This window comes from Pseudophryne corroboree, chromosome 4 (assembly GCF_028390025.1).
Source record: "Pseudophryne corroboree isolate aPseCor3 chromosome 4, aPseCor3.hap2, whole genome shotgun sequence".
NCBI lineage: Eukaryota > Metazoa > Chordata > Amphibia > Anura > Myobatrachidae > Pseudophryne > Pseudophryne corroboree.
Window position 1 is genome coordinate 80,661,504 of NC_086447.1, and position 12,482 is coordinate 80,673,985.

General features: G+C 46.6%; 1 protein-coding gene across 1 annotated transcript in view; it reads left to right on the forward strand.

Moving 5' to 3' along the window:
• LOC134910840 (cytochrome P450 2C5-like) overlaps nt 1-12,482 on the forward strand; it is a 103,976-nt gene that overhangs the window by 23,759 nt on the left and 67,735 nt on the right. The window contains exons 2-3 of the mRNA XM_063919223.1: nt 8,697-8,859; nt 11,222-11,371. Coding sequence (XP_063775293.1) covers nt 8,697-8,859; nt 11,222-11,371 — 313 coding nt within the window. The remainder of the gene's footprint in view (nt 1-8,696; nt 8,860-11,221; nt 11,372-12,482) is intronic.

A 12,482-nucleotide genomic window follows, 5' to 3' on the forward strand; every position in this document is an offset into this window, starting at 1 on the left:
TTCCCTAATATAAAATAGTCCATCCAGCCAAAGTTAAGTGCCACACGTTTTTACTCGCATCATATTACTGAACCAAAAAAGAGCTGTCAGCGTCAAATAAAAATAAAATAAAAAAAACAATTCCACAATAAATACACAGTAACAATAAAAGTGATTCTACAAAAATAATAAGTAAAACCATATAAGCACATTTATGTAAACATATGTGAGTTCAGTCATACACTTGCACAAAATCAATATAGAATACTGTGCAGACGTCTGGGGTGGAACCATGTTAGTGTATTTTTTCACCTATCCCTTACCCCTAACCCTCTCCCTAGTGCCTGATACCCCCCCCCCCCCCCATGCACACAGTCTAGCCCTGATGTCCCACTAGTGCAGGGGTGGGGAACCATTTTTCTACCAAGGACCATTTGGATATTTATAAAATCCTTTGGGGGCAATACAAAAATTATCAACTTAAAAATTAGCCTGCCCCCAGTAGATATGCCCCAGTAGTTATGCCCCAGTCAGTGGCGGAACTAGCGAGTGGTGGGCCCAGGTGTGACAAAATGCTTTGGGGCCCCCCCTTCATCCCATCCAAGTCCACTCCCTCACCCCTGGAGAGGATCTGGTGAGGGGGACCTGCTCAGGGCCAGGGAAATGGATACCTAGCTACAGTGCCGTAACTAGACATTTTAGCACTGTGTGCAAGAAATGGCATCGGAGCCCCCCATCTATGCAAAAATAGGGGCATGGCCACAAAATAATACCAATTCATATAACGGTGCACAGTAGTCTCCATTATTCAAATTACGCTGCACAGTAGCACCACTACACCAGGTAGAGCCCCTTTTACACATTACGGCGGACAGATTCCCCTTTTAACACATTATGGCAGACAGCGTCCCCTTTTTACACATTACGGCAGACAGCATCCCCCTTTTTTACACATTACTGCAGACAGCGTCCCCTTTTTTACACATAACGGCAGACAGCGCCCCCCTTTTGTACACATTATGGCAGACAGCGTCCCCTTTTGTACACATAACGGCAGACAGCGACCCCTTTTTACACATTATGGCAGACAGCGTTCCCCTTTTTTTACACATTATTATTCAAATTACGCTGCACAGTAGCACCACTACACCAGGTAGAGCCCCTTTTACACATTACGGCGGACAGATTCCCCTTTTAACACATTATGGCAGACAGCGTCCCCTTTTTACACATTACGGCAGACAGCATCCCCCTTTTTTACACATTACGGCAGACAGCGTCCCCTTTTTTACACATAACGGCAGACAGCGCCCTTTTTTGTACACATTATGGCAGACAGCGTCCCCTTTTGTATACATAACGGCAGACAGCGACCCCTTTTTACACATTATGGCAGACAGCGTTCCCCTTTTTTTACACATTACAGCAGACAGCGTCCCCTTTTTACACATTATGGAAGACAGCGTCCCCTTTTTACACATTACGGCAGACAGCGCCCCCTTTTTACACATTAAGGCAGACAGAATATATAGATAGATAGACAGAAAGAAAGAAAAGATTATACTTACTGTTTCCGCTGGCAGTCAGGCTCCACGGTGCAGCTTGATGGCGGATGATGATCCCGGGCAGGGGAGAAGAAGAAGGAGAAGGGATGTGGAGGAGGGAGCCACAGCAGCGCAGTGTAATTGGTGGAGGCGCTGCTGCTGCTGTCCCTCTCCTTCATCATAGGCTGTCCTCCGCCTCTGGAAATGCTGGGATGCGCTTCCCAGCATTCACTTGCACTGGCGTCCCCTTTTTTACACATTACAGCAAACAGTGTCCCCTTTTTAAACATTACAGCAGACAGCATCCCCCTTTTTACACATTACGGCAGACAGCATCCCCTTTTTACACATTAAGGCAGACAGCATCCCCTTTTTACACATAATGGCAGACAGTGTCCCCTTTTTACACATTACGGCAGACAGCATCCCCTTTTTACACATTAAGGCAGACAGCGTCCCCTTTTTACACATTACGGCAGACAGCGTCCCCTTTTTTACACATAACGGCATACAGCATCCCCTTTTTACACATTACGGCAGACAGCATTCCTTTTTTACACATTACGGCAGACAGCGTCCCCTTTTTACACATAATGGCAGACAGCGTCCCCTTTTTTACACATTATGGCAGACAGCATCCCCTTTTTACACATTAAGGCAGACAGTGTCCCCCTTTTTACACATTGCGGCAGACAGCGTCCCCTTTTTACACATAATGGCAGACAGCGTACCCTTTTTACACATAAGGGCAGACAGCGTACCCTTTTTTACACATTACGGCAGACAGCGTCCCCTTTTTTGCACATAACGGCATACAGCGTCCCCTTTTTACACATTACGGCAGACAGCATTCCTTTTTTACACATTACGGCAGACAACGTCCCCTTTTTACACATAACGGCAGACAGCGTCCCCTTTTTTACACATTATGGCAGACAGCATCCCCTTTTTACACATTAAGGCAGACAGTGTCCCCCTTTTTACACATTGCGGCAGACAGCGTCCCCTTTTTACATATAATGGCAGACAGCGTACCCTTTTTACACATAAGGGCAGACAGCGTACCCTTTTTTACACGTTACGGCAGACAGCGTCTCCTTTTTTACACATTACGGCAGAGAGTGTCTCCTTTTACACATTACAGCAGACAAAGTCCCCCTTTAACACAGTACGGCAGCCAGTCCCCCTTACACCCCCCCCCTCCTACCCTTAGGGTGTAGTGTAGTGAAGTGTAGTATAATATACTGTAGTGAAGTGTAGTGTAATATAGTGTAGTGTAGTGTACTGTAGTGAAGTGTAGTGTAATATAGTGTAGTGTAATATAGTGTAGTGTAGTCACGTGCTGTTGCGGGCGGTGGCGGCTTCACGGGGACACGGGTGGGCGGGCAGGCGGGTGGCGGCTTCAGCAGCAGGAGTCTGGTGTGCGGCAGCGGCTTCCGTATTGCAGGGGAGGGGGGCCGGGCTGCCACTTAGCCATTGAGAAGGCTGCACAGACACCGCAGTGGCTTGAAAACTTCCTCTGAACTTGAAGCCGCCCGCCGCCTGCCTGTGGACACAGGCGGGCGGGCGGAGGCGGCTTCAAGTTCAGAGGAAGTTGCGGAACACAGGTGGGCAGGTGGCGGTGGCTTCAGCAGGACACGGTTGTGTCCAGGCGGGTGGGCGGCGGCTTCAGAGGGACACGGGTTGGCGGCGGCGCCGTCAGTGGGACACAGGCGCCGCCGCCTTCAGCAGTCTGGGCTTGGCGCTAGCAGGTGTGATGCCCGATGGTGCGCCCTCAGTGCATTTGCGCTGTGGGCAAGGCACCATCGGCACACACCTAGTTACGGCTCTGCCTAGTGGGCCTTCAGTTTGGGGGTAGTCAGTGAAAATATGAATAAAAATAGATCCAAGGTCTTCATAAGACCATTACATTGACAGTGCAGCAACTTTTTTTTTTTTTTTGTAAACATGTCTTTGAAGACAATTTAAAGAGCTTGTAGCTAAGGAGACTTTGCATTTTGTTGATCATGCAAAGGTTGCTGTGAGTTGCAGAAATATTGAAAATTGATGTGACTTGTTCGCTGTATGCAGCATTTACCAGGGAAGCCCTCAGCACCCATAAAGAAATGCAAATCTGTGAGGAGTGGCCATGCCCGGGTGATATTCATGTGACCACCCGTCGCAGAGACCGACGGTCACATGACCTCCACCAGCATCCTGCCACCTCAGTATCCTGATGATCGGCATGCCGACCAAAAGGGACTATTTCTACTTGTGGGTGTCCACGACACCCATAGAGTGGGAATAGAACAGGTGGCAACCGCAGGTCGCGACCGAGCCCACAGTGTGGCGAGGGCAGTGAGCCCGCAAGGGGCTTGCTGCACTCGCCCCTCCCTGCCGGGATCCCAGCGTCGGTATGCTGACGGAATCCCTGCGTCGGTATGCTGACCGGCGGTCACCTGACCGCCTGTCAGCCATACTACACCCGCCATGCCCATTCTGTAAAAAAAGAATGAAAAGTTCAGCGCATGCTGCAAAGAGGGGCATTTGTCTCCTCCAACAGCTTGCCCAGGCTCCATCTGGCCCCTCAAACAAACAAGCCTTGGCCTGGGAAATTATTTTCTACACCTCTGTGGATTTCACCCGGGTAGCCAAGAGAGGTTGTAACAGGTATTGATAACCCAGAGCCAAACATGTAGGAGGGACCCATTGGGGGCCCAGGCCAGCTGCTAAGGGAGACAAATATCCCCCTTCATAACATTTGCTGTGGCACACATAATATTTTAGATGTATTTTTTCAGAGGGGGTGTGGCCTTACTTCCTTGATTTGGATCACTGTGAGACACCATTGGCCGGCTGAGAGACCCTAAGGTCATACATGCCGGCCGCTGCAGCTCCTTCCAAGAGGCCAGGACATCTCCGTCAGAAGATGGAGACCCTGACCTCAGCAATCCCACAAACAGAGGTGACACGCCTCCAGACAGGGGCCATCACCGCCCCCTACCTGCACCCAAACAGCTGCAGACTGTCAATTCACTGATGTCTGCAGCTGTATTAAGTCCTACGATGCAGGACCTGTTCTGCAAATGCAGGACCTGTTTTCTGCGATGCAGGACCTGTTTTGCAAATTTGTGTCCTGCACATGCGTAAAGTACTGAATATCAGTGCTGTGCAACACGTGCTCTAACAGCGTCAGGACCTGAATCAGTTCCAGTCTTCCCTAATATAAAATAGTCCATCCAGCCAAAGTTAAGTGCCACACGTTTTTACTCGCATCATATTACTGAACCAAAAAAGAGCTGTCAGCGTCAAATAAAAATAAAAAAAAACAATTCCACAATAAATACACAGTAACAATAAAAGTGATTCTACAAAAATAATAAGTAAAACCATATAAGCACATTTATGTAAACATATGTGAGTTCAGTCATACACTTGCACAAAATCAATATAGAATACTGTGCAGACGTCTGGGGTGGAACCATGTTTGTGTATTTTTTCACCTATCCCTTACCCCTAACCCTCTCCCTAGTGCCTGATACACCCCCCCCCCCCCCCACGCACACAGTCTAGCCCTGATGTCCCACTAGTGCAGGGGTGGGGAACCATTTTTCTACCAAGGACCATTTGGATATTTATAAAATCCTTTGGGGGCAATACAAAAATTATCAACTTAAAAATTAGCCTGCCCCCAGTAGATATGCCCCAGTAGTTATGCCCCAGTCAGTGGCGGAACTAGCGAGTGGTGGGCCCAGGTGTGACAAAATGCTTTGGGGGCCCCCCCTTCATCCCATCCAAGTCCACTCCCTCACCCCTGGAGAGGATCTGGTGAGGGGGACCTGCTCAGGGCCAGGGAAATTGATACCTAGCTACAGTGCCGTAACTAGACATTTTAGCACTGTGTGCAAGAAATGGCATCGGAGCCCCCCATCTATGCAAAAATAGGGGCATGGCCACAAAATAATACCAATTCATATAACGGTGCACAGTAGTCTCCATTATTCAAATTACGCTGCACAGTAGCACCACTACACCAGGTAGAGCCCCTTTTACACATTACGGCGGACAGATTCCCCTTTTAACACATTATGGCAGACAGCGACCCCTTTTTACACATTATGGCAGACAGCGTTCCCCTTTTTTTACACATTATTATTCAAATTACGCTGCACAGTAGCACCACTACACCAGGTAGAGCCCCTTTTACACATTACGGCGGACAGATTCCCCTTTTAACACATTATGGCAGACAGCGTCCCCTTTTTACACATTACGGCAGACAGTATCCCCCTTTTTTACACATTACGGCAGACAGCGTCCCCTTTTTTACACATAACGGCAGACAGCGCCCCCTTTTGTACACATTATGGCAGACAGCGTCCCCTTTTGTACACATAATGGCAGACAGCGACCCCTTTTTACACATTATGGCAGACAGCGTTCCCCTTTTTTTACACATTACAGCAGACAGCGTCCCCTTTTTACACATTATGGAAGACAGCGTCCCCTTTTTACACATTACGGCAGACAGCGCCCCCTTTTTACACATTAAGGCAGACAGAATATATAGATAGATAGACAGAAAGAAAGAAAAGATTATACTTACTGTTTCCGCTGGCAGTCAGGCTCCACGGTGCAGCTTGATGGCGGATGATGATCCCGGGCAGGGGAGAAGAAGAAGGAGAAGGGATGTGGAGGAGGGAGCCGCAGCAGCGCAGTGTAATTGGTGGAGGCGCTGCTGCTGCTGTCCCTCTCCTTCATCATAGGCTGCCCTCCGCCTCTGGAAATGCTGGGATGCGCTTCCCAGCATTCACTTGCACTGGCGTCCCCTTTTTTACACATTACAGCAAACAGTGTCCCCTTTTTAAACATTACAGCAGACAGCATCCCCCTTTTTACACATTACGGCAGACAGCATCCCCTTTTTACACATTAAGGCAGACAGCGTCCCCTTTTTACACATAATGGCAGACAGTGTCCCCTTTTTACACATTACGGCAGACAGCATCCCCTTTTTACACATTAAGGCAGACAGCGTCCCCTTTTTACACATTACGGCAGACAGCGTCCCCTTTTTACACATTACGGCAGACAGCATTCCTTTTTTACACATTACGGCAGACAACGTCCCCTTTTTACACATAATGACAGACAGCGTCCCCTTTTTTACACATTATGGCAGACAGCATCCCCTTTTTTACACATTATGGCAGACAGCATCCCCTTTTTACACATTAAGGCAGACAGTGTCCCCCTTTTTACACATTGCGGCAGACAGCGTCCCCTTTTTACACATAATGGCAGACAGCGTACCCTTTTTACACATAAGGGCAGACAGCGTACCCTTTTTTACACATTACGGCAGACAGCGTCCCCTTTTTTGCACATAACGGCATACAGCGTCCCCTTTTTACACATTACGGCAGACAGCATTCCTTTTTTACACATTACGGCAGACAACGTCCCCTTTTTACACATAACGGCAGACAGCGTCCCCTTTTTTACACATTATGGCAGACAGCATCCCCTTTTTACACATTAAGGCAGACAGTGTCCCCCTTTTTACACATTGCGGCAGACAGCGTCCCCTTTTTACACATAATGGCAGACAGCGTACCCTTTTTACACATAAGGGCAGACAGCGTACCCTTTTTTACACATTACGGCAGACAGCGTCCCCTTTTTACACATAATGGCAGACAGCGTCCCCTTTTTACACATTACGGCAGACAGCGTCCCCTTTTTACACATTGTGGCAGACAGACAGAATATAAAAATAGATAGACCATAGGCCCTCCTCCGCCGCTGTAAATGCTGGGATGCGCTTCCCAGCATTCACAGCGGTGGAGGGCAGCCTATGGTAAAGGAGAGGGACAGCAGCAGCAGCGCCTCCACCAATTACAATGCGCTGCTGCGGCTCCCTCCTCCATCTCCCTCCTCCCCCCCATGGCGTAGCGCTTCTCTCCTCGGCAGGCGGCGGACAGCGCCATGTAATGAGTCAGTTTGACTAATTGCATGCCGTGATGGATTTGGGCCCCTGGACAGTGGCGGGCCCAGTTCAAGGCACTGCTTGCACTGGCAGTAGTTCCGCCACTGGCCCCAATAGATATGCCCCCAGTCAGTAGTTATGCTCCCAGTAGTTATGACCCATTAGACATGCCACCAGTAGTTATGCCTCCAGTAGTTATTCCCCTAGTAGTTATGCCCCAGTAGTTATACCTCCCAGTAGTTATGCCCCAAGTAGATATGCCCCCAGTCACTTGTTATGCCCCCAGTAGTTATGCCCCTAGTCACTTGATATGCCCCATTAGATATGCCCCAGTCAGTTATTATGCCCCATTAGATATGCCCCCAGTCAGTTGTTATGCCCCATTAGATATGCCCCCTGTAGTTATGCCCCTTAATAGCGCCGCTCACACACACATTAAAAGAAAGAAGAAAAAAAACACAATACTCACTAGCCCCGCTCCTGCTTTCGGCCCGCTGCCCTCCGCCTGGCTGCCCGCTCGTCTCTCCCATAGCACACAGCCGCACATGCACAATGCCAGAGCCGGAAGCCAGAGCTCAGGAGTGATCTACTGCCTCCGGCTGCTGCTGAAGGGAAAAGCTGTATGCCCGTTGGTAACAAAATCTCAACGCGCGCCCAGCATCTCCCTCGGTTAAATGAGCCTGGCCAGTCCGGATCATGTGGTTTTGCGGGCCTTATACAGCCCACGGGCTGGAGGTTCCCCACCCCTGCACTAGTGCCTAAGGGGTCTATTTACTAAGATATGGATGGAGATAAAGGCCACGGAGATAAAGTACCAGCCAATCAGCTCCTAACTGCCATGTCAGAAGCTGGGTTTAAAAAATGTCAGGAGCTGGTTAGCTGGTACTTTATCTCCATCGACTTTATCTCCACCCAAGGCACATTAAATAGACCCCTGAGACTCTTGGCAACACCTAAACCTAACCAGTTGCATTGATGACATTTCATACGTCGACACTGAGAACATATGGACATTAACAGGATGTAGACATGGTGACTGTTGACAATGTGCCTTCTTGATCCTGGAGCAGATATGCTTTCTGTGCAGTACATACAGTATTCGCGCTTTATGGTATAATGATGGGTCTCTGTTTTTTTATTCCAAGGAAGAAATAACATTGTCAAGTCAACATCAGCTGCTTATGTTACTGTGTGTTGCTTTGCAGCTTTCTGAGAAGTACGGCTCAGTGTACAGTGTACAGATAGGAGAGGAGAAGATGGTCGTCCTGACCGGATATGAGACGGTGAAAGATGCCCTGGTAAACCATGCGGATGAGTTTTCTGGAAGACCAAGAGTGCCACTTTTCCATGATGTACTTAAAGGACATGGTAATCATTATTGTATTATTATAATTATTATTATTATTATTATTATTATTATTATTGTGCAGGTGGTAGTAGAAAAAAATATTGCTTGTTTCAAATTCTTTTATATTTTTATACTGTGTGTTATGCTGCAATTTACAGCACAGATTGCACTGAAATCCAGTTAATCTTTATTTTGATCATGTGCTGATTTTCACTTCCTTCCCTTAACCCATTTAGAGCTAAGGACAAGTGTGACTTGTCCTCAAAGTATACATAGAAAAATGCTCGTGTAAATGTAAAAAGCGGGAGATGTATCAAGTCTTGGAGGGAAATAAAGTTGACAAGTTGCCCAAACTTAGACTAGACAAAGGGCGATCGGGGACTGGTAAGATTAGTACTGTGTTAATAATGTGGAACCAAAATTTGGACAATTAAACACTCCAAAATAGGAGAAAAGAAGAAAAAACTGTGTTTTTTACTTCGATAAATAGCGTTGTCCTGCTTGGTGGTGTGCCCAGAGCCAGAGAGTACATATACTAAAAAGAAGGGAGAGAAAGAAGGCTCTTGTGTGGTCGCACTCTTGAAAGGAAAGGAAAATTCCTATAACATGTAGAGAGAGATACTTAAAACATAACTTTTAATGTTGACATATATAATGAAAATACCCATATAAATGATCCATATCAAAGAAAGAAATGTGATAATTAGAATTATTAAAAATGTTCTGGTCTGTTTAATCACACTTGGTGATTGGAATGGTTGTAGACATTGATTCGTCTTACCCCCAATTCAAGTTGCCCAAACTACCCAAACAGCTTCTGTCATTTATTTAGCACATGGGTAGATGTATGAAGCAGTGAAAAGTATGGAGAAATGAGCCAGTGGAGAAGTTGCCCATAGCAACTAATTAGCGTCAAGGTAGCATTTATCAAGTGCATTCTATAAAATGATGGGTAGTAGCTGATTGGTTGCCATGTGCATTCTCCATTGGTCCACTTCTCCACTATTTTCACTGCTTGATATATCAATCCCTTAGTGTTCACAAAGTGAGCGGCATAACCACTGGGCACCATCTCAGTCATGTATATTTCACTGGCGCCATCTCAGTCATGAATATTTTTATACCATTACTCTATTAAAAGAAAAACCTGACTAATCATTCCTATTAAGGAGGTTAGCAAATGACACACAGGAAATCAGTTTAGATATGTTTATATTCTGTCTGCTCATGTGCTAAGGCAGTAGTTCTCAAACTGGGTGCCTAGGCAACCTGGGCTGCCTCGGGACACTTGCAGGGGTGCCTAGGGTTGGTGGTCCAGGACCAATTAAAATTTTTGATGGTCAATGTAACAGACAAAACCAGCACTGGTGGCTGTCAATCAAAAAATATGTGGACAAACAGAAGCAAATCTTGTCCCTCACCCCATAATTGAACCCAAGGATGACATATATACACAATCTACTTCATTTAATATTTATTTCTAAATTTCTCAATAAGAAACTTTTTTTCCATGAAAGAAATTCTGGGAGCCATGATTAAAAAAAAAGTTTCGGAACCATTGTGATTTTAATTTGCCCTTATACATAGCACAGAGGCTATATACCGGGATTAGTATGATTTGCCAGCGCATGAGATCCCGGCGGTCGTAATACCGACGCCAGGATACCGATGTTTTAGAAGACTACAGGGGTGAGTAAGGGGTGTTCCTCCCTCTCCCCATCCCCCTAACCCTCCCTCCCCGCAGCCTAACCCTAACCTCCCCCCTTGTTATCTAACCCTAACCACCCCCTGTAGGTGCCTAAACCTAACCCCCTGTCCCTGCTGCCTTAACATAACCCTCCCTGCCCGCAGCCTAACCCTATCCTTCGGAGGGGTGTGCCTAACCCCCCTCACCGTAGCCTAACCCTAACCTCCCGGGATGCAGACTAAACCTAACCCTCCCCATGCAGCCTAAACCTAACCCCCACCCACCTTCTCCTCGGCTTACCTGACTAGCGGCACGGTCTGTCCTCGTTCAGGATCCTGGCTGTTGGTATTCCGGCATCGGGATGGTGTACCCATTTTGGATGCCGGTGTCAGCATTCAGAATAGGGTCAGTATTCCGGCGGCGTCAGCATTCTGATTGCCGAGATACCGACAGTTGGGATCCTGACTGCATCCTGTTATACAATCATTGTATGACATAGTTGATCAGGCATTTATCTGTAGTTGTAGCTTGCACAATCAGACTTACAGCAGGTATGGAATGAGCAAAATCACCCTTGATTAAACAGAATTTCAATCATTGTTTATCTTTTTGAATTAATTGGGTGCAACACATGGTGCTTTTTTCTTCTTCATCAAATAAAAAATGTTTTCAAAATATTTCTCCCTTCCACCCAGGAGTCATTTTTTCTCAAGATGAGAACTGGAAGGTGATGAGACGGTTCACTCTTTCAACTCTACGAGATTTTGGGATGGGCAAGAAAACCATTGAAAACAGAATTACTGAAGAAAGTGAATATTTAATGAAAAAGATCAACTCCTACCAAGGTCAGTGACTGCCTTCCTTAAACCTTTTTACGTTGGTCAATTCCTGAATGCACCATACGTTTTGTTTTTATAGAAAAATACTTTATCGAAGCTGTTAATACTCATTTTAAGTGCTTTGTTCAGTGGTTTTAAAAACTGCCTAGGTACAGTATGTACCTATGTATGTATTGCCAATACAAAACTCTATCAGATAGGCTATTAGTGTATTTCATATCCTGTTCATCAATCCATATTTACTAGAGCTGTGCGACAGGCACTTTTCGTGTTTTGTGTTTTGTTTTTGGTTCTAATTCCACTTTCGTGTTTTGGTTTTCGCTTGGATTTGTCAAAAGTAGAGATGAGCGGGTTCGGTTCGTCGAGATCCGAACCCCCCCCCCCCCCCCCCCCGAACTTCACCTAGTTTACACGGTTCCGAGGCAGCCTCAGATTTTCCCGCCTTGCTCGGTTAACCCGAACGCGCCCGAATGTCATCATCCCACTGTCGGATTCTCGAGATTCGTATTCTATAAAAAGAGCTGCGCATCGCCGCCATTTTCACTCGTGCATTGGAGATTGAACGGAGAGGACGTGGCTGCGTTCTCTCCCTGAAAAGCTCTGTATCTGTGCTCAGTGTGCTGCAAATATCTGTGCTCAGTGTGCTGCAAATATCTACGTTCTCTGACTGAAAACGCTCCATATCTGTGCTCAGTGTGCTGCATTGTGAGGACCACCAGTATATAATATAATTATAGTAGTACAGTACAGTAGGCCATTGCTGTATCTTGCAGCTCTGTGTCAAGTATACTATCCATATCTGTGCTGCATTATTGTGAGCAGTATATAGTAGGACAGTGCAGCATTTTGGTGACCAGCAGTATACATATAGTACAGTACAGTAGGCCATTGCTGTATCTTGCAGCTCTGTGTCAAGTATACTATCCATATCTGTGCTGCATTATTGTGAGCAGTATATAGTAGGACAGTGCAGAATTTTAGTGACCAGCAGTATACATATAGTACAGTACAGTAGGCCATTGCTGTATCTTGCAGCTCTGTGTCAAGTATACTATCCATATCTGTGCTGCATTATTGTGAGCAGTATATAGTAGGACAGTGGAGCATTTTGGTGACC